The 22,031-nt window shown below is 44.0% G+C and overlaps 1 protein-coding gene across 2 annotated transcripts in view; it reads right to left on the bottom strand.

Annotated features, from left to right (window-relative positions):
- Nucleotides 1-5,845: 5,845 nt before the first annotated feature.
- The window catches only part of SMC1A (structural maintenance of chromosomes 1A), a 37,093-nt gene continuing 20,907 nt past the window's right edge, over nucleotides 5,846-22,031 (bottom strand). For both annotated transcript variants that reach the window (XM_019718922.3, XM_019718920.3), the window contains 7 exons: nucleotides 21,764-21,874; nucleotides 10,856-11,012; nucleotides 10,262-10,416; nucleotides 9,993-10,144; nucleotides 8,829-8,898; nucleotides 8,434-8,544; nucleotides 5,846-8,006 (listed from right to left, as the gene is read on the bottom strand). In XM_019718922.3, the coding sequence (XP_019574481.1) occupies nucleotides 7,923-8,006; nucleotides 8,434-8,544; nucleotides 8,829-8,898; nucleotides 9,993-10,144; nucleotides 10,262-10,416; nucleotides 10,856-11,012; nucleotides 21,764-21,874 (840 nt within the window). In that variant the 3' untranslated portion in view covers nucleotides 5,846-7,922. The remainder of the gene's footprint in view (nucleotides 8,007-8,433; nucleotides 8,545-8,828; nucleotides 8,899-9,992; nucleotides 10,145-10,261; nucleotides 10,417-10,855; nucleotides 11,013-21,763; nucleotides 21,875-22,031) is intronic.

Raw genomic sequence — 22,031 nt, forward strand, 5'->3', positions numbered from 1 at the left:
TATATTAATGCATGAAAAAAGAAGCCAACATGTAAATGAAAAAAATACCTGTACCGGTGAGAGTTATGAGGGAAAGAGTGAGTGAGCTTCCACCTCTGTGTCTTGGTTCAAACCCACCTGGAAGAGCTTCTGCCCTGCTCTTCTAAAATGCACAGCATGGTGTTAGCCTCTTTTAGATGACAAGGAACAGACACATTCAAGTTAGAGATGGAGATTTATTGAAGCATTCCCAGAGAAATAAGGAAGATAAAAACAGCTACACAAGACGACTGGATTAAGAAACTGTGGTACATTTATACAATGGAGTATTACGCAGCCATAAAGAAGAAAGAAATCTTACCATTTGCAACAACATGGATGGACCTAGGGAACATTATGTTAAGTGAAATAAGTCAGACAGAGAAAGACAAGTACCATATGATCTCACTTATATGTGGACTCTAAAGAATAGAATAAATGAACAGACTAATCAGAAACAGGTTTGGAGACATAGAGGAAAAACTAGGGTTGCTAGATGGACGGGGGGTAGGGATACGGGGGAAGGTGAGAGGTTTAGAAAACAGTCGGTAACCACAAGATGGCCACGGGGTTTTGAAAATTAATTTGGGGAACGTAAGCAATAATGTAAAGATTTTGTAGGGTATCCGATGGACACGTGTCCCATTTGGGAGACCACCTCAGGGATGATGCAGATGCCTGATCTCTGCACTGTACACCTGAAGCTGAAGCTGAGCAATAATGAATGCCAACTATAATTTTATATAAATATATATATGTATATATGTGTATATATTTTGTATGTATATGGTTACAGGAAGCGGAGTACAGCATTAGGAATAGAGACAGTGAAAATGCAATGGCTCTGTGCGATGTCAGAGGGGTAGTGGATGGGGTAGGGGAGTTCACACAGTGTGAGGGATATAAATGGTAAACGTCTAAGTTTTGCTTTGTCTTGTGCACCTGAAACTAATAAAATTATATTTAAAAAAGAGAAAAGAAAAACAGCTACACAGGCAGCCTCACGGAAGAGCAGAAACTTGAAAATGGTTCATGATCCAAAGCAGCTCTAGAGCCTGGTTTATCTCGTCACTCCCCTCAGCTGCAGGCATCTGTTGATCCCTTCCCTTGTGTTTCCCAAAATGGTGACTCAACTTCTTTCTGGCTGCATTTATACTCCTACTGCTACTGACAACCTTCTCTCTGCTCCCTTCCTCGCTAGCCCGGGGCGTTAGGGGCCTCACAGCTTGTGGACCTCCTGGCACCTGCAGCTTCCTGGCTTCTAGGGCTTCAGTTCCAAATAGTCTGGGGCTTCTCTGTGTTGTATCTTCTTCTGCTTGCCTTGTACCATGTTTCCCCGAAAACAAGACCTAGCCGGACCATCAGCTCTAATGTGTCTTTTGGAGCAAAAATTAATATAAGACCCAGTATTATATTATATTATATTAATTATATTACATTACATTATATTAAAGACCCTGTCTTATATTATATTAAGACTGGGTCTTATGTTCATTTTTGCTCCAAAAGACGCATTAGAGCCGATGGTCCAGCTAGGTCTTATTTTTGGGGAAACACGGTAATTCCTGCTGCCTCTTCAATGCCTGTTGCCTTGCTGAGATGTGGTTCGATACCTGTGGCTCTTTCAGTGTCTTCACTTCTGTTGTCTCATGGATCTTATCTGCTTGAGCCTTCTGCTGCCGTATGGATCTCAGATTCAGGGTTTTGTCTCATGGTTTCTTTCCTCATGGCTCCTGCTACATCGTGGCTCCAAACGCTTCATGGCTTCTGTGTCCTTTTGGCCCATTGTTGGCTTCATGCTTCATGGCTTCTGCTATCTTGTTGCCCCATGTTCTCATGCTACAAATGTCTCATAGCTTCTGCAGGGTTCTCCTTGCTTTTGCTATTTGGTTTATGGCACCCCTCATGCACTACCACTTCTGTCTCACTAAACTCTAACTAATTGTTCATTTCTTCTGAATGCCTCACACTCAGCCTCACTGAAAAATGATCTGGTTGTTTCATACATTGGTCATTCGATACAGACCGTCCCTATGAGGCAGACTTCTTACATCAGTCCACTTAACAGGCCACTGGCCAGCCTAGAGATTGGCTGTCCTTGAGTCCCACACTATCCCAGTCTAATCATCTGTGGCCAGGGTTATGAGGTCACATGTACAGAGCATGGCCACTCAGGGTTAAGAAATGCCTTAGAAGGGACTGTGGGCATGGCAGGCTTGCTGAAGGTTTCCAGAAGAGGGCAGTGTCATTAGCAAACTTCTTTTTTGTCAATCGGGACTTTTCTTGCATCTTTAAAATATCACAAATAAGTCTGAGGAATCATTCGACATCTTGGTGTTTCTGTAGCTGGACCACGTAGATCTTATTCATCAGCCTGCTGAACTGTTCCTTTTTCAGAAACATAGATACCACTCAAAATTTTTCTGATATCCTTGTTTTTAACTGTTGTGGCTTATTGAATCACAGTAGCTGAATTTGATACAAATTCAATATCATTTCCTTCAAAAATTAACTCATCTTTCTGGGCTTGAGATACTGAACAAGGAACACCCAATTTCATGTGGACCCCATGGATGATTCTTCACCCAAGAAACTTCACATTTCAACAAGATAACCATTCTCCTGAATAACACCGTTGATGAGGAAGTGAGCATACACAGACCTCATCTTTTAACGGAAGCCCAGTGTTACATCCTTGATTATATTACGTACGAGACTACAGATAGGAGCCGGTTCCTTTCTATTTCCCCATCATTTGTCAACCTGGAGCCTCTTCTTTCCTTTCCAAGGAGACTGAGTTCTACATTGATACGATCGAAGTCCCTCCGCAGGGTGCCTCTGGGGTCCTTCCAAATAAGTGTGCGTCACTTCACAGTGACGTTGACATTTTCTGGAATGTCCACAGACTGATTCTGAGAATGGTCTTCATCCTCGCAGTAGAAGCGGCAAAAAGCAATTGGCGAGCTTCTTGTTTGGCCTGTCCAGTGTATCGACCTTCAAGGACAACCTAAGTCCACCTCCTCCCTGGCCACCTCTGCCTGTCCTGATCTGCGATGGGGGAGACCAAGGCTCTAGGGGTGATGTGGAAAGGAAACAGGTTCCCGTTCTGGCTCCAACACTTCCTAGTAGTAGGGCCTTGGGGAAAGTTCCTTCCGCTCCAAGGGCCTCAGGAAGGGGTTGAGCAGTCTGTAAGTTCCTTCACAGGTCTGACATCTGGACATCTCACTTTAGGTTACTGCAAAAGGGATGTGAGTCTTACCTTGGGGAGCCCTCAAAAACACCTCCTGAGGTAGGAAAGGTAAGTCTGAGTCCTGACTTGGAAGAGCCTCACTGCATGCAGGTGGTGCTTAGCCAAGATTTATTGAACTAGATGAATGAATCAATGGCTGGTGGCTGGGGGAGACCACACAGCACAGAGAATGGTTAACTTGAGGGAGAAATTCCAATTGCTGAGGAATCTGGAAGAAGATTCTGATCCAGATGGATGAGGAATGACTGGGCTACGGGAGGAATCTTGGCTGTTAACGGGACCCCTTCTATCCTCAGTCAGCCTCCATATCCAGTCATCAGTCACCAAGTCTCATCCATTATCGTCCCGTAACAGCTCACACCTTATCACCTCCAATCCATTCCCGCTGCCCTGGCCTTTGAGGAGGCCTCCTGGTAGTAGACTGGTGCAAAAGTAATTGCGGTTTTTGCAATTATTTTTAACCTTTTAAACCGCAATTACTTTTGTACCAACTTAATATTTTCAAGTTTCCCAACTAACCTCCGTCTCTTTCTCTCCCTGACAAATGCATTCATTGATGCATTCACTCATTCAGAAACTATTTATTGGGTGCCTGTTTTAAGTCAGGCACTGTGCTTTCGCTGGGACTATAGCAGTAGCCAGATAACCCTGGGCCCACCCTTGTGGTGCTTACCGCTTACTCAGAGACAAAATAAGCATACACAATACACTGTGAGAACTGAACAGCAGGGAAACTACAGTCATGGGAGCATACAGCATGAGCATCTAAACCGATCCATTTCCATACTGGCTGGGCAGGCAGGTCTTTTTTTTTTTTTTTTAATTCACATCTGATCCGGAGTCTCTCCTGCTTAAAATCATTTCATCATGGCTCCTTCACAGCCTTCATGCTACAGTTCTCAAACTTGGCTGTAACCTGAAGTCACGTGCTGACCTTTATAGCACTCGATTCTGAGGCCCCACCTCAGAGTTACTGAAACTGAATTTTTAGAGGTTGGGGCTGGGACACCCCATGTGTTTCTGGTGTGTAGCCAGTTTGGGAACCACACTGCCCCACGAGATAAATCTGAACTCTGTAGCCAGGTTCTGAGGACCCTCTTCAAATCTGGTTCCTACCTCTCCAGCTTCATTTCCTGCAGCTCCCCCCACCCTATGCTTCAGTGTTTCTGAACTGCTTTGCTGTTTCTTGCCTTCAGGTCTTTGTGCATACCAACTCCTCCACTACCTGGAAACTCCTTCCACTTCCTCAACTTGCTAATTCCTACCAGTCCCTCAAGGCTCAGCTCAGATGTTACCTCTTAGAGGTAAGCGTCCTAGAGGATGCTTTCCCTTAACCCTAGTACCTAAGCAAGATGCCCCTCTTCTTTCTGTGCTTCTCTCAGAACACTGTTCACACTGTAGGGTTAGCAGTTGTTTTATGAGTTTCTTACCCAACTGGAGAGTGAGCTCCTCGAAGGCAGGATAAAGACTTGACTCATGTTTGCATTTCTGGTGCACGACACTGTGACCCCCCGAGTGAACTGCCCCATTGCAGGTAGACACGGTCATGGGGTCCTCTTCAACTCCCAGAACAAGGCTACAGGGCCCAGAGTATAAGGGATTCAACCTAGCGTCCTCCAGTGATCCCTAAGGAAGCTAGTCAGATCCGGCTTCCTCTTGGAAACACACCGCGCTTGCTGCTCTGCTCTCCTCTGAGCACAGCCTACACGGAGCCACGTCCCCTTGTGAGGATATGAGGCAGGATGGCACAATGAGAAAGCACTGGGCACGCACAGAGGATTCAAGCTGAAGTCTAGGCTCTGCCACTGAAACACTCGGTTCTCAGACATGTCATGTCACCTCTCCGGTCCTCAGGATTTGAGTCCTTCGTAGTACTTGTGTCCCTGTGGGCCAGGGCCCTAGCGCAAGGCATCTCATGTAATCCTTTCCACCCTGTGAAACAGGAATTCGTTATCCAGATTATTACCCACACCTACTGAATTCGATTTCCAGGGAAAGCAGAGCAAGGAGCGCCACATCCCTTGGACGTGCACCAGGAAACTGCTGCTTTGCATTATAAGCCCTTCTGTACTGTTTATTTTCTAACCAGTGTATACATTGCTTTGATTTTTGAAAAGGAAAAAGCTTTACAAATGATTCCAGTGCAGTCGAGATTGATAACCAGCCTCACAGTGGAGAACGCCCAAGACTGAATCGGAGCGCCTAGGTTCACGCCGTCACTGCTACCTCACAGTTGGGTCACTTAAGCTTCCTGGGCCTGTTTGCTCATCTGTAAATGGGGAGAATAGCAGTCATTACCTTTCAAGGCCTGTGATTATCTAGGTGCCAACTAATTTGCTTCAGACACATTTCATTTCGTTCTCCCCACACTGCTGCAAGGTAGGCCGCTATTATCTCCTTTCCTACGTGAGGAAACTGGGGCTCAGAGAGGTGAAGTAATGGGCTCGTTTCTATAGCTGGCACTGGAACCAGGGTGACTCCCAAACTATGCTCTCCCACATATGCCAGTACTTCCCAAACTACAGCACACACTCCCACAGCGGTGGTAGGGGCCTTCTTTAGTTCAACACAGACACATTTTGTTTTGTTTTGATAGTTATGTCTTTTAATATGCATTACAAAAAACATAACACATCAAACCCGTGATTTCATAGATATAACTACTTAGGATGAAACTCAAATAGGTAACAATGTTAGACCTAAGACGACCTCAGAAAAATATTGAGTAAATAGTACAGGAGGGCAATTTGGAAGTATCTATTAAAAACAAAAATATAAATAGTCTATGAATGCAACTCAACTTCTAGGAATCAATCATAGGCAAATTTTCATATACCTACACACACACGCGACGCTCCTATGTGGTATTCTGTAATAGCAAAATAGTCTTACTATTATTCCAAGAGAGACGGGTAAGGAAAATACGGTAGAGTCATATGACGACAATCTACACAGCAATTACAAAAGGATGATCTGAAGCTACTAGCAACATGCATTCGTCTCAAAAACTTTGAAGAAAGCAAACTGCAGAACAATTTCATGTGCCATTTGCATTAAACACAATAACATTTCCAATGAATTCGTATATGTAAGTCTTAAAACAAAGTCTAGATAGATGTACAATAAAGAGAATAGCAGTTAAGGGTGGGGGGGAATGGCAGTTCAACGAGGCTAGCTTTATTTCTAATAATCTAATTTCTTAAAAAGAATGAATTCGTGCATTACTTGGGTAGTTAGTACTGATTTGACTTTTAAGAAAGAAAAATGCAGTGTATGGATTGGGACAAGGTAATGGTGTGACAGGGTCTGTGAACGAGCAAAGGCTGACCTCACGGAAGCAGGCTGCGCCGTCTCGGCAGTCTCTGCAGCTTATGTGCTTAGTTCCCCAAAGGAACGTCATGTGTCATTAACCGGGGTATGACCCAGGCTACCTCTCCCCTACTTCCTCACAACTCACGTCGGGGCTCATATGACAAATGCTACAGGTTTCCTTCGACCCTCCGCTTACCAGGTAAACCCCATCAGTGCTCTGGAACTTTCCCAGTAGCCAGTGCATTCAGCATCTCCCAGATTCGGAGGCTCCTTTAGTCCCTGAAAACTGGGATCAGAAGCCCTCAGGGGTCCAGGCATGAGAAGGCTGTATTCTGAGGGGTTGGCACCTAGTGGACTCCAAGCAGGGATAAGGCCTCCAGTGAGGAGCTTGACATTATTAAATCCTGAGGTAGGTAATACTACTAGCCTCATTTCATAGATGAGGAAACTGAGGCACAGAAAGGTCTAATTAGTGAGTGATTAAAAAAAATGGGACTAAAACCTGCAAGTATCTGTCCCCAGAACCCATTCTGCTCCTAGTGCCTGACCAAATCCTGCGTTTATCGAGGTCCAGCTCAAATGTGACCGTCCCCAAGAAGCCTGGAGGTGACCATCCTCCTCAAATTCAAAGTGCCTATACACGTGACCCAACTGCCACAAGGACCCCGAAACCCACTGCATCTCCTTAGTAGGAGGGATCACGTCTCATTCAGTTCTGTATTCCTAGCAAAGAGCCTGACAAACAGAGGGCATTGTGTTTGATGAATACACAAATAAATAAAAACACAAATGAGTGAATGAGGGCAGTTCCATGTGACTGCCTGACGCCTATGAGGTCCTGAAAACCTTTGCCCAGCTCTGGGGTGCTGTCACACTAAGCTCTTGGAGTCAAATTCAGCCCAGTCTCCTTCTAAAATGGGTCTCCAATATCTTCATTATTTCACAAACACTCTCACATGCACACATGCGGACGCACACATACACACACCCACACAAGCAAAATGCAAGGGGCCTCATAGACCCATGATTATGGGTAGATATTGGGGGGGAGGAACTAGGAAGGGGAAGAGGGGGATGGGCAGATGGCCCTGTCCAGCTCAGTTCAGTTCAGCTCAGCTTCGCACCTCCTTCCAGAGGCCAGGACGCTCGCTCCCGGTAGCTCAGGGGTTTTTGCTCCAGACCTAACATCACCTCTGTTCCTCTTCATGCTGATAGCAGTGCCGAAATTCCATGACTACAGCAAACAGGGACAGGAGGTAGGGGAAGGTTGGCAGCCAAATATCCAGAGAGTGGAAGAGGGGCAGCTTAGGGATCCAGACAGCGCACGAGGGCAGAACTGCTGCTACTGCTCATTGGGGTTGGGGTTGGCATCTGGGTACTTGGTGAGGTCAAAGGTCAGGACTTTGCTGATCACACAGTCCCCTTGCTGGAGGAGGGAGGAAAAGGAAAAGGAAATTGTGAGCAGAGAGTAAGAGGCCTCTAGCATCCCAGGGGTGGGGGCCGCAAACCCTCCTCCTTCCACACCTGCCCAAAGCCCAGGCAATGCTTCTCTCTGGGTGCGAGGGGAATGCACTCCGTCCTATGTACCTTCTCTCCCTGCCTACCTCTGCCCTCTCCTTTCTCTGCTGTCTGGCTGCTTCTGCTTGGCCTTTCCACCTGGCCCCAAATGCAACGGCCCTGTCCAGCTGGGTTGCCTAAGCCTCCAGGGCAGGGTTCCAACAAGCCCAGATGGCCATTCAGGACCTAAGTCTCTGTGCTCCCCTGCCGCCATGCCCCTCCACTGCGGCCTTTCCTTCCTGCCTTGGGCAGTCTGGCAGGGAGTGGGGCTGGCATCTGAGCCAGGCCTGCCCTACCTCGGGGTAGACTCCAATGAGACTCTCAGCCTTGGTGTAGAACTCCTCCTTGAGAGAGATGACGATGGCCTGGAAGTTGCAAGTTGACTGCTCCTTGATGTAATTGGCCACCTGTGGGAGGGGCCAGCAGGCACTCAGCAGGGCTGAGGCCCTAACACTGCCATGTGTTTTCCAGTCAGAACCACAGGCAGAGGGGTGGGGTGGGAGGGGGAGGGCAGGGGGAAGAGATAGTGAGAGAAGGTCACTCACTAGCACAGCGTGGATGACCCTGGGCCCAGGCTCCCAGGCACAGAGAACAGGAGCAGAAACAGCGAGGGCACACTCAGGAGTTGCTCCCTGAAATCCAGCCCTAACTTAGGGGCCTCCTTCCCGGGCCCCGCTTTCCTTGCACCCACCTTGCCAATGTTGGTGTTATCCAGGGCAGCATCGATCTCATCCAGGACGAAGAACGGGGCTGGCTTGTAGCTGGGAAGGAACCAGTAAGTGAGATCACACTGCTGGGGTGCGGTGCGGTGTGGTGCGGTGGGACAGCCCCCGGGCCCATCACAGGTGAGCTTCCCCTCCACTTCTTCAGAGACTTAAAAACCCAGGCCTTCATGTTCCCTGAGCCTCTAAAGGCCTATAGACCAACTGAGCTCTCCTCTGCATCAGCCCTATGCTCCCGGAGCCTGCAGAACCAGAAGACATGGTCCTCTCCGGAGCTTCCAAGCTGGCTGTGGAGATAAAGGTGTGCCAGGCTCTGGCCATACCAGGCAGGCTACATGGATGTGTGGCCCCCCCCACCTGCACCATGCGGTCAGGTCTCGCTGCCTGTACACGTACTGCGCCCTCCCTCTGAAATGCCTACTGGTCTCCCTGGTCAACTTCTCCTCATTCCATGCATTTCCTGCTCAAGTGTTACCTGCTTACTCACAACCTCCGCCCGCTGGGTGGTGTCCCACCTCTGTGCATCCACCCTCACCCATCATAACACTCAGCTCACTGTCTGTTTGCACATCTGGCTTCCACTAGACCATGAGCTCCTTGAGGACAGAGAGCATGTCTGACTCATCTGTGTCTCTAACCCCCTAACAGGGTCTGGTACAGAGCAGCCCTCAAGAAATGTTCGCTGAATGATACTATACAATTAAGCACTAAGTTGTGGGGGTCAGGTTCAGTACGACTGGCATTTAGGAGGGGAAGGGCAGGGAAGGCCGGTGGTGAAAGCAGGCTTCCTAGAGAACAGGAGGAGAACGAGACGTAAAGGGGCAGCAGGTGCCAATCAAGCTAGATTTGCATGGAAAGGGCTGAGTAGCCAGCAACCACGGGAGCAAAAGCCTGGTGGTAGGCCTGAATACCTGCGGGAGCCAGTGAGGGAGGGCACGCTGCGTGGAGGAGGGTGGATGGGGAACACGGGTCTAGGAAAGCAAGGACAGATGTGCTGTAGTAGGCAAGGAATCAGGGATGCAATCCAGATTCCACCAGACCATCTTCACCTCTGCAGACCTCTGCACATCCTTGGGCCCCAGAGAGACTCAGTTCAGTCTCTCTGCCAACTGCCCTGGGGGCCACAGCCTTACCTGTGGATGGCAAAGAGCAGGGCCAGAGCTGCCACTGTTTTCTCCCCCCCTGACAAGTTGTCCATAGGCCGGAAGCGTTTGCCAGGGGCCACGCAGTTGTAGTTGATGCCATCCAAGTAGGGCTCCTCAGGGTTTTCAGGGCCCAGGAACGCCTAGCGGGGAGGTAGATGGATCTGGGTCTAGGTCTGGATGGGGATGGGGGCAGGAAGCCTAGAGGGAAAGGCAACTGAGGATGGTAGGAGCTGGATGGGTAAGGGGCTCCAGCCTACCTGGGCACTGCTGTTGCGGGACAGGGCCTTGTAGATTTCATCAATGTTAGTGGCCACAGACTCAAAACAAGCATTGAAGCGGTCAAAGCGCTCCTTCTTGATCTGTTCGAAGGCCTGCTTGGCCTTCTTGGCTCGCTTTCGGGCCGCCTCAAACTCTGCCACGAGAAAGAGAGAGGTTACCCCTCAGTGCCCGGGTTCTGCCAAGGCTGAGGACCATGCTCTGGCAAGAACAGCCTGCAAATGACAATCCACAGAGCAGGGACATCCCAGAGAGGGAGAGGAACGCCAGGGGAGGGTCCCAGGAAGACGGTCCCACAACCCCCTGTATCCAGTGGGCCAGCCACATAAACACAGATTCTCCCCTGGGCTCTACCAGCAAGCAGCTGTGTGACCTTGGGCAGGTCATTCACTCTCTCTGAACCTCACCAGTTTTCCATTCAAGAAAACACGTGTGATAACCCCTACTGTTCAGGCTTCTTGGGACTTTCAAGAAAGCATGTGAAAACGGGAGTTGCTGTGATGCACCCGCCAGGCCTGACACACCTCCAGTCTCCTGTCTTCATCTCAGACCCAAATAAAAGGGGAAAGTCCTACCATCTGAGGTCTCCTGGAACTTGTCTCGGACACTCTCTAGCTTTTCCATGGCCTTCATGTTGGGGGCAGCAATGCGCTGCAGCACACTCTGCTGCTCGTTCAGCTTCTGCTGCAGTGTGTTCATCTCCTGCTTGATCTCCTCCTCAGCCTGGGCGTCCTGTAAATCCAAGGCACAGCAATAGCAAGAAGGGCCAGGCACCCAGAGCTGCTTGATCGCATGGGGCCTGGGGGCCTGTTCCCATGTGGAAGGCAGGTTCTTCCCCCAGCTCGGTTCCTCTCATAGAAACCACTCCCACCAGCCCTGGAAATAACAGGCTGACCCTGCTTTCCCATCTCGAGTCCTTCCCCCAGGCTCTGTCAACCTCTCCGTCTCTTAGGAGGAGCAGCTGGTGGTGCCCCTCTCTGGCTCTCAGCCCAGGCCACGAGCCAGCATCATCCCAGGGTGACCTAGAGGCTCCCACACAGACTGGTCTGCACTCCACAATGAATAAGGCAACTCACGTTTGCTGTCCCGATCACTGTATCTGAGCAAATCCCAGTTGAGTTTGGTTTTAGGTTTTATGGATATGGCAATGCATGTCTGGGCTTGTGCCTTTCTGCCACATCTAGTCAATAACTATTCACTGAATGGGGGCCTTGGGGCCCCCACGTCCTGTGAACCATGGTTCCTGTGCTCACAGAGCTCACGGACTAACAGAGGAACGCATATAAGCGAATAATGAGAACACTATATGGTGATACCACGACAGTGCTAAACACACATGCCAGGCGAGCACACAAGGGCTCCTAACTCAGAGTCCAGGGCTCGGGAAGGCTTCTAGAAGGTGTTTAAGCGCAGGCCTACGGGATGAAAGGTGACGACGGAGCAGGAACAGTCTTCTAGGCAGCAGACTGAGCATCATACGCAAAATCAGGGCTTTGCTCATGGTTCATTCAAGGAATTCAAAGCAATTCAAATAAACTTCAAAAGCCCCCACATACACACAAAAAAGGCAATTCAATATGGCAATAGTAGCAACTGTGTGCACGTGTGCGCGCACGCACGGGTGTTAGGGGGAGAGACAAGGCAGCCTGCTGACGAAGGACCTTTCAGGTCTTGTAAGAGGTTTGGACTTTATCACACAGGAGGTGAGACATCACTGAACGACTTCAAGCACAGGAAGAACGAGAACGTATATGCATTTTAGAAAAGCCCTTCTGATCTCTCTATACTGCTATAAAGTGGTCCTCAGGATATGTTGTAATGAAATGTGAAAAGCATACAATACAATGCTATCTTTTATCTGAGAGAGGGACTATGAACATATTTGCATACAAATATATTTGCATTTGAAAAGTACAGCAGAAAAAAGGATAAACCACAAACTAATTACAACGGTTACGCATGGAGGAAGGGAGGTAAAGGGGACAGGAAAGGAAGCTAAACTTCTCTTCATGTACCTTGTACCATACTTTTGGTTTTTAGAACCATATAAAGATTTTACATAATTATAAATTAAATCAAAATGTGAAAAACACTGGGTAAAAAAATTGTTGGGGAACAAGACAGTCACAAGATACCCAAGAATTACCCTAAAGATCACTAACTACTTACAAAGGTGAAAATGTTTAGTGTTGAGATCTGGCAACTGATATGTTAACTGAGGATCAAACTTTAGCATCACAAATATGGGACATGCTGACATTCTACACCTACTGGCATAACACGATAAAAGGTACACAGCATTGCCAATGACATGTTCTTGTCAAACAATTAGTTAACCATCCATCAAGCCTCCAGGCTAGGTCAAACTTCCAATTTACAGGAAGAACAAGTTAAACAATAATGAAAGGAAACTAAAGAGACAGGACAACCAGAAGCAATATGTGAATTCTGATTGGATCATAGTTTAAAACAAACAAAAAAACCTATAAAAGACACTTTTGGAACAACTAGGGAAATTTGAATATGGCAGAACATTAGATGTTAAATTACTATTAATTTTCTTGGGTGCAATATGCAATTGTGGTTATAGAGGAGAATCCCTTGTTCTCAGCATGCTGAAGTATTTAGAATTGAAGTCTACAACTTCCTTCAAATGGTTCAGCAAAAACAAAAAGATCTAGTGCGGAGGGAGGGAGGGAGGGAAGGAGGGAATCAAGAGATGAGACAGAAAGTACACGGGCAAAATATGCATTGGTGAATCTAAGGTGAAAGACACGTGGATGCTCACTACACTATTCTTTCAATTTTTCTATAAGTTTGAACATTTTCAAAATTAAAGTTGGAAAAAGTAAGTCAAAATGCTAAAAAAAAAGCAATCCCTTAAAAACTGGAAACAAAGAAAGCTGACTATAAACATTAAGCTGGTTAAACATTTAAGAATTTTTTCAAATTACTTTAAAACATAGGCAACACGACTGTACAGGCCCAATGAGCCATTACCTTAATGACAAAAAGAACCTCAAGGAAATCTTAAACAGCATTCAATAATTAAATTGTTACTAATGATATCTAATTGTGATTTTCAGACTATTATATACAGAATAGCAAAAAGTAAATACGTTACTATGTTAGTGCTGCTAGGAACCAAGATTTTGAGCAAGAATAACTGGAGACTCAAATATAAAATCAATGATGTTAAACTGTGAGAATTACAATTTCAATTGGAAGTATCAACACAAAATCATAATACATTTTCCTTCAAAGTGAAAAAAAATGCATTTCTTAGCCTAGTCTACTGAAAAGTTCTAGAAGCACCAAGCAGCGCAGCAGTCATGAGCACTCCAGTGTCCAGATGGTTTGTTCTGAGCTTTTTATCACTCATACCCAGCTCCTACTCCCGACTTAGGCAGATGTTGACCACCCACAGGCATCGCTCTGGTAGTCACTAAATAATAGCATTTCTCACTAAAAGAAATCAGACCTTCTAGGAGAAATGGCTAATTCTAGGTCTTGGCGTGGGACATGTAGAGGATGATGAGCCTGGACATATCAGAAAGCAAAGAAGATACAAAAGACTACAAGAGCTCTGTCAAAATGATTCACAGCCACATGCAATAAAATGAAAAGCCACGTGCAAAAGAATGAAACTAGACTGCTATCTGTCACCATGTACCAAAATTAACTCAAAATGGATTAAAGACTTAAGCATAAGACCTGAAACAATAAACCACACGGAAGAAAGCACAGGTACTAAACTTATGGACCTGGGGTTCAAAGAGGATTTTATTAATTTGACCTCAAAGGTAAGGGAAGTAAAAGCAAAAATAAACGAATGGGACTATATCACACTAAGAAGCTTCTGCACAGCAAAAGAAGCCATCAACAAAACAAAGAGGCAACCAACTGAATGGGAGAAGGTATTTGCAAACAACGCCTCCGATAAGGGGCTAATAGCCAAAATATATAAAGAATACATACAACCCAACAACAAAAAAACAAACAATCCAATTAAAAAATGGACAGAGGACCTGAACAGATATTTCCCCTAAGAAGACATACAAATAGCCAACAGATATATGAAAAAATGCTCAACATCACTAATCATCAGAGAAATGCAAATCAAAACCACAATGAGATACCGCCTCACCCCAGTCAGAATGGCTGTCATCAACAAGACAAATAGTAACAAGTGTTGGAGAGGCTGTGGAGAAAAAGGAAGCCTCATACACTGCTGGTGCGAATGTAAATTAGTACAGCCACCATGGAAAAGAGTACGAAGGTTCCTCAAAATATTAAGAACAGAACTACCATACATATGACCCAGCAATCCCCCTTCTGGTTATATACCCCCAAAAATCTGAGAACATTTAGTCATTAAGATATATGTACCCTGATGTTCACTGCAGCATTATTCATGGGGCCAAGACATGGAAACAACCAAAGCGTCCTTCGATAGATGATTGGATAAAGAAGTTGTGGTATATATACACAATGGAATGGAACTACTCGGCCATAAGAAAAGATGAAATACCGCCATTTGAGACATGAATGGACCTCGAGATTACCATTCTAAGCGAAATAAGTCAGACAGAAAAAGCCAACAACCATATGCTTTCACTCATATGTGGGATATAAAACTGAAAGCAACAAAGGAACAAGACAAACAAACAAAAACTCTTAGTTTAGACAATAGTTTGGTGGTTACCAGAGAGTAAGGGGAGAAGAGGGGTAGGAGAAGAGGGTAAATGAGGTCAAATATATGGTGATGTATTATACAAATGTACACCTGAAACCTATATAATTTTACTAACCAATGTCACCCCAATAAATTTAATAAAAAATAATTTAAGAAAAGAAAAATGTGAAAACACTTATTCGTAAAGATATAGGTATACCTTTGTTCATTGTAGCATTATTTATAATGGCCCAGACATGGAAACAACCTAAGTGTTCTTTGACAGATGATCAGATAAAGAAGATGTGGCACATATATACAATGAAATACTACTCAGCCATAACAAAGATGAAATAGTGCCATTTGTGCCAACATGAATGGATCTGGAGGGTATTATGCTAAGTGAAATAAATCAGATGGAAAAGGGAAAAAAACTGAATTTCACTCATATGTGGACTATAAAACAAAAAGTAACAAACAAAACAAACAAAAATAAACTCGTAGATAGAGACAACAGAATGGTGGTTACCAGAGGGGAAAGATGGTGAGAGGAGGGAGAAGTGAGTAAAGGGGGTCAAATATATGGTAACAGAAGGACACTAAACTTCGGTTGCAGAGCATACAACAGGGTACACAGACATCCAATTATAATCTCGCACACATGAAAATTATATGTTATTAACCAATGTTACCCCAATAAATTTAATTTTAAAAAATGATTCAGAAGCCAAAAATGCGACAACTTGAACAATAAGGATAATCACCACAACAGAGTACAACACACCAAACGTGTTTAAACCCGTAAGTTCATAATGATTTGCAAACAACTCAGTGGGCAAATCTTGAGAACGCCAAAGAAACAATTCATTCTTTTATAAAATGGTAAATCAAGGGAAAGAATGAAGCATATATATCCTGCCTCTTCTATACAAATTATACTTCAGGGTAACCAAAGAATTGATGAGAGGAAATCTCTGGTATTCCAGCTAATACACAAAAAAGAAATGATAGAATAAAAAGATCACCATTTTGCAACCCCGAATGAATTTACGGACCTAGGTAATGATCATCACGACTGGAAACTGCACAGAAAAGGCCACACAACCAGACATTATAAACCTCCCAATGGAAGTAACAATGCTACTTATGAAACAGTCTTCACCAAAACAAACCCCAAAACTTTAATCTAATCAAACCTCCACATATGAGCTGTCCAATAAGACAGCTATTAGCCACATGTGACTATGGAGTACGAAAAATGCAATTAGTGCATCTGAGGAACGAAAGTTTTAATTTTATTGAATTTTGGTTAATTTAACTTTCAAAACTGATACTCAATTCAGTTACTGGAAAAATTTTAAGTATATTTGGAACAACTTGGGTACATGGTTCTCCTTTTTCAATTGTAAATTTTAGGATATCTAAATACAGATCAAGTATTTCTGAGGAAAATTTAGCATCCAAATTGAGATATGCTGTAAGCGTAAAATATACTGGATTTTGAAGACTTACTACAAAAAGAGATTGTCAAATATCTCATCAGTAATTTTTATATTGCTTACACACTGAAACAAAAACTCTTTTGGATGTACTGAGTTAAACAAAATGTAGCATTAAAATTAATTTCACCTTTTTAAAATTACACATGTGGGTAGTAGTATCTCTACTGAGCAGCACTGATCTACACCTAACTACCCACTTACAGGAACTATGGGGGATAACAGAACTCTTTTTTGCTTTGTTCTGGGGAAAGATTTTTTAAAAAAATCACAGGATATAATCAATGAAATACAGAATGTAGAAAATCTCCAGGAGAAATGAGCCAATTTCTTCAACAACAAAAAACATAGCAAAGAAAAATAAAAAGGAGGGTGATCTTATAGATTAAATGGGACTTCAGACAGTTATCAACCAATTGCTGTATCAATCATGCATCTATCTATATCTCTCATCTCACTTGACTCCCAATTCAAACAAGTAAATTGAGAGAGAGAGAGAGAGAGAGAGAGAGAGAGACAATCAGGGAAATGTGAATACTAACCATAATATTAAAGAATTATTGATTTTTGAGGTATGAAAATGATTCTAAATTTTTTATAGAATTATCTCTTTTAGAGATACAGTCTGAGATATTTACAAATGAAATGACATGATGTCCAGAATTTATTTTTAAATAACCTAGGGATGGGAAGGGAGGGTGGAGAGTACAGGGGTGCACGTAAAAACAAGTTTGGCTATGAGCTGATCACTATTGAAACTGGTGCTGGCAACATGAGATAGCATATTTTACTTTTACGTATGAAATTTTCCACAATAAAAATCTAAAAATAACAAAAACAAACATCAAGTTGAAGTGGTTCCCAATGGCCAAGGAAGAGACAATTTAAATATCAAAAAGGAAAATGCCCGCATTGCTCAGTTGGTTAGAGGGCCGGCTCTCAACCACAAGGTTGCCGGTTCGACTCCCGCAAGGGATGGTGGGCTGCGCCCCCTGAAACTAGTAATGGCAACTGGTCCCGGAGCTGAGCTGCGCCCTCCACAACTAAGACTGAAAGGACAACGACTTGACGTGGAAAAATCCTGGAAGTACACACTGTTCTCCAATAAAGTCCTGTTCCCCTTCCCCAATAAAATCTTTAAAAAAAAAAAAAAGGAAAATGACTCCAAAAGACTGAAACAGATCAAAATACGTTTACACACTTATGCTTATAATAACAACAAATTTAAAAACCTCGCTGGTCACCTTCAAAGATTACAATGACAACCAACTCATTCTAAAAGCTGGTAAATAAAGGAAAAGAATAAAATACCCTACCTTCTCTATAGGAACTGTATTTCAAGGGAACTAAACAGTTGCTGTGAGCAAGTTCTTTTTAAATATCCAATTACTAAGTGGAGGAGGAGTGAAAGCATTAGAAAATTACCATTTTGAAACCATTAAGGGACCTAGGCAATGATCATTAAGAGCTGCTAAAACCAACTCGTGAAAGGCTGACAGGGAACTTCATCAAAATCGACGGGGCTAACAGCACCTGAAACTAGAGGTCGTGATTGCTTTTCTTTTAACTTTACATTACGTAAATTTTCAAACATATACAAAAATGCAGAGGATGTAATGATCTCCCATGCACCTATTACCCAGCTTTAATAGTCATCAACTCATGGCAAATACTCTTCCATCTATAACCAATTCCTTTCTATATTCAAGTCTGTTAAAACCAATCTCAGACATATTTCATCCATAAATACTTCAGTATGAATCTTTAAAACAGGGTTTCTGAATCTCAGCACTACTGACACTGGGCAAGATGACTCGCTGCTGTGGGGGCCTCTGTGCACCGCACGGTATTTTGCAGCATCCCCGGTGTCTCCCCACTAGATGCCAGTAGTACCTGTGGCCCAGCTGTGACAAGTGGGTGTAACAAGAGTATCTCCAGACATTACCAAATGTCCCGAGGGATGCAAAATCCACCCCACCTCCACTGAGAACCACTGTTGTAAAAGACAGGCTAGATCAACGGAATAGAATTGAGAACCCAGAAATAAATCCACATAAATATGGACAGACAGCTTTTGACAAAGAAGCAAAAAACATACAATGGAGAAAAGACAGCCTGTTCAATAAATGGTGCTGGGAGAATTGGATAGCCACGTGCAAAAGAATGAAACTGGACTGCTATCTGTCACCATGTACCAAAGTTAATTCAAAATGGATCAAAGACCAAAGCATAAGACCTGACACAATAAACTACATAGAAGAAAACGCAGGTAGTAAACTTATGGACCTTGGGTTCAAAGAGCCTTTTATGAATTTGTCTCCAAAGGCAAGGGAAGTAAAAGCTAAAATAAATGAATGGGACTGTATCAAACTTAAAAGCTTCTTCACAGCAAAAGAAACTATTGACAAAACAGAGGCAACCAACTGAATGGAAGAAGATTTTTGCAAACAGTGCCTCCGATAAGGGGCTAATATCCAAAATATACAAGGAACTCATGCAACTCAACAACAAGAAAACAAGCAACCCAATTAAAAAATGGGCAGACGACCTGAAGAGACATTTCTCCAAAGAGGACATACAAATGGCAAATAGACATATGAAAAAATGCTCAACATCACTAATCATCAGAGAAATGCAAATCAAAACCACAATGAGATATCACCTCACCCCAGTTAGAATGGCTATCGTCAATGAGACAAATAGTAACAAGTGTTGGAGAGGCTGTGGAGAAAAAGGAACCCTCATACACTGTTGGTGGGAATGCAGATTGGTGCAGCCGCTATGGAAAGCAGTGTGGAGGTTCCTCAAAAAATTACAAACAGAATTACTGTATGACCCAGCAATCCCACTCCTAGGTATCTACCAAAAAGATCTGAAAACATTTATCCATAAAGACATGTGCACTCCAATGTTCACTGCAGGTTTGTTTACGGTAGCCAAGACATGGAAACCACCAAAATGTCCTTCGATAGATGAATGGATGAAGAAGTGGTGGTATATATACACAATGGAATACTATTCGGCTGTAAGAAAAGATGATATAGGAACATTTGTAACATGGATGGATCTTGAGAGTATGATGCTAAGACAGAAAAAGCAGAGAACCATATGATTTCACTGATATGTGGTATATGAACCAAAAACAACAAAAGAACAAGACAAACAAATGAGAAACAAAAACTCATAGACACAGACAATAGTTTAGTGGTTACCAGAGAGTAAGGGGGACGGGGGGTGCAGTGCTCTAGAAGAGGGTAAACTGGATCTAATATATGGTGATGGAAAGAGAACTGACTCTGGGTGGTGAACAGACAATGTGATACATAGATGATGTATTACAGAAATGTACACCTGAAATCTATGTAACTTTACTAACAATTGTCACCCCAATAAACTTTTAAAGAAAAAAAAATGACAGGATGGTTTAAAAATAAAACCCAATACCATTAACTCACCTAAAAATATTAATAGCAATTCATGAACATCATAGATTATCTGGTCAGTGTTCAAATCATCCTGTTTTATAAAAAATATTTTTACACGTTTTTCAAGGCAAGTTCTAAATAAGGTATACACATTGCGATTGGCTGACACGTCTCTTAAATCTCATTTAATCTATAAGTTCCCCTTCCTCTCTTTTCTTTACAATGGATTCAAGGGAGAACCATATATTCCAATTAGTTCATTTGTCTCCTATCGTCTATAAAAGTTCTTCCTCTCTATTTATTTTCTTTCTTCCCATTTATTTATGGAAGAGACCAGGTCTTTTGTCCTTTAGTTTCCCAAAGTCTGGATTTGGCTAAATGCATCCCTGGGCTTTCATTAAACATGTTCCTCTGGTACCAGTGTTTCATATAATTGGTGGATATAAAGGCTTGATCAGATCCTTGTTTGAGGTTTTGGCAAGAATATTTCATAAGCAATGTTGAACACTGATCAATCTTATCATCACACAGAGAGAGAACTGACATTCAGCGTCTACTGATACGATACAGAAGGACGAGTACACAGCACCACCTATGATATATTCTTGCCAAAAATACAAAATGAACCCAAATGCAATCAAACCCTCAATTTAACTATCAGTTTACAGGAAATACAGGGGATGGAAGAACATGTTAAATGACATCATGGGACATCATCAGCTAAATTCAGAATGTAGGAAATTGTGCAGGTCCAATGACTCAGTTTCTTTCATAAATAGGAAGAAAAAAATAAAAAGAGATAAGAAAATGTTAGACTAGAAGACACCAATTTTAACATATGGACCTCATTTGAATCCTGATATAAACAAACTGGGAAAAAAAACCTATTTGTGAGACGTTCATGGAAATCTAAACATTTACAGGTATTACAGAGTTGTAGTTAAAATTATTTTGGTGTGATACTGTGGTTACATTTTTTAAAAGAGTCCTATGAATGGAACAATACCTGGAATTTGGCTTAAAATAGGCCAATGGGGAGGGGGAAGGGTATACAAAATGAGAGTGACCATATGTTGCTAATTGTTGAAGCTGGGGGATGGGTACCTGGGGTTCATTATATCATTCTCTCTACTTCTGTGCATGTTTGAAAATTTCCATAACAAAAAGCTTTTAAAAAAATCAAGTTTCCTGGCTATAATAATGGATTGAAAAGCATCAGAAACTATTTAGGAGTCTCCCGCAGCAGTCCATGTGAGAGGTGAAAGTAGCCTGTGCTAGAGAGACAGTGGAAACAGAAAAAAGGTGACTAGATATTTAGGAGGCAGAATGGAAAGGGCTTGGTACACTGAATATGCAAAGTGAGAGAGGGAGGCAAGAGCAAGGCTCAGATTTCTGGTTTGAACCCGTGCCTGGCACTGAAGACAAAGGTCAGGTGTGGGGAGGGCTGGCGTCTGAGGTACGTGTGGGACCCAGCATAGCGATGGCAGCTGAAGGCCGGGGAGGGAAAGAAAGATCCAGGATGAGAGAGAGCCAAGTGAGAAGGAAAGAGTGCCTAGGAGAGAGCACTCAGGAACCGAGGCCTAGCTGTTCACTGTACAGGAGCCTGTCCCGTGCATGTGTATCTGGGCTGAGATGTGTACATGCGCAGAAGCGCAAGATGGGCAGCAGGCAGGGAACGGGGGCAACTGGGGATGTGGGAGAATATGCGCCGGGCTGTGGGTGCATGTGGGAGTGTGGATTGCAACTCGACCCTCTCTCTCTTGCTAGCTTGCCCCATTTTCATCCCTAGTCTCCAGAGGGGGCCCCCAGATGGGCTGACCCTCTCTGTGGACAGCTGAGAAGGTGTCCCTACCCCCAACTTCCCGTCCTGAGGCCGATCCTCACCTTCAGATCCTCACACAGGTCACCGTAGTCAATCTCGATGAGGGCCTCTCGTGCATAGATACTGGAAGTTCGCTGGGAACCACTCACTGAATCCTCCCCCTGGGAGCTACCCTACAAAGGCAAAAGGGAATAGAGTGGAGCAGACTGGCTACAAGGGAGCCCCCAGGCCCTCTAGAAGTGGCTGGGGGGCTCCCTTGCAGCCTTCAATGACTGAGAAAGCACCTGCTTTGAAAGAACTGATGGAAGGACAGCAACTTTGAAGGCAGAA

The sequence above is a fragment of the Rhinolophus sinicus genome, chromosome 18 (assembly GCF_057876585.1).
Source record: "Rhinolophus sinicus isolate RSI-liver-muscle chromosome 18, RSI-T2T, whole genome shotgun sequence".
Lineage (NCBI taxonomy): Eukaryota > Metazoa > Chordata > Mammalia > Chiroptera > Rhinolophidae > Rhinolophus > Rhinolophus sinicus.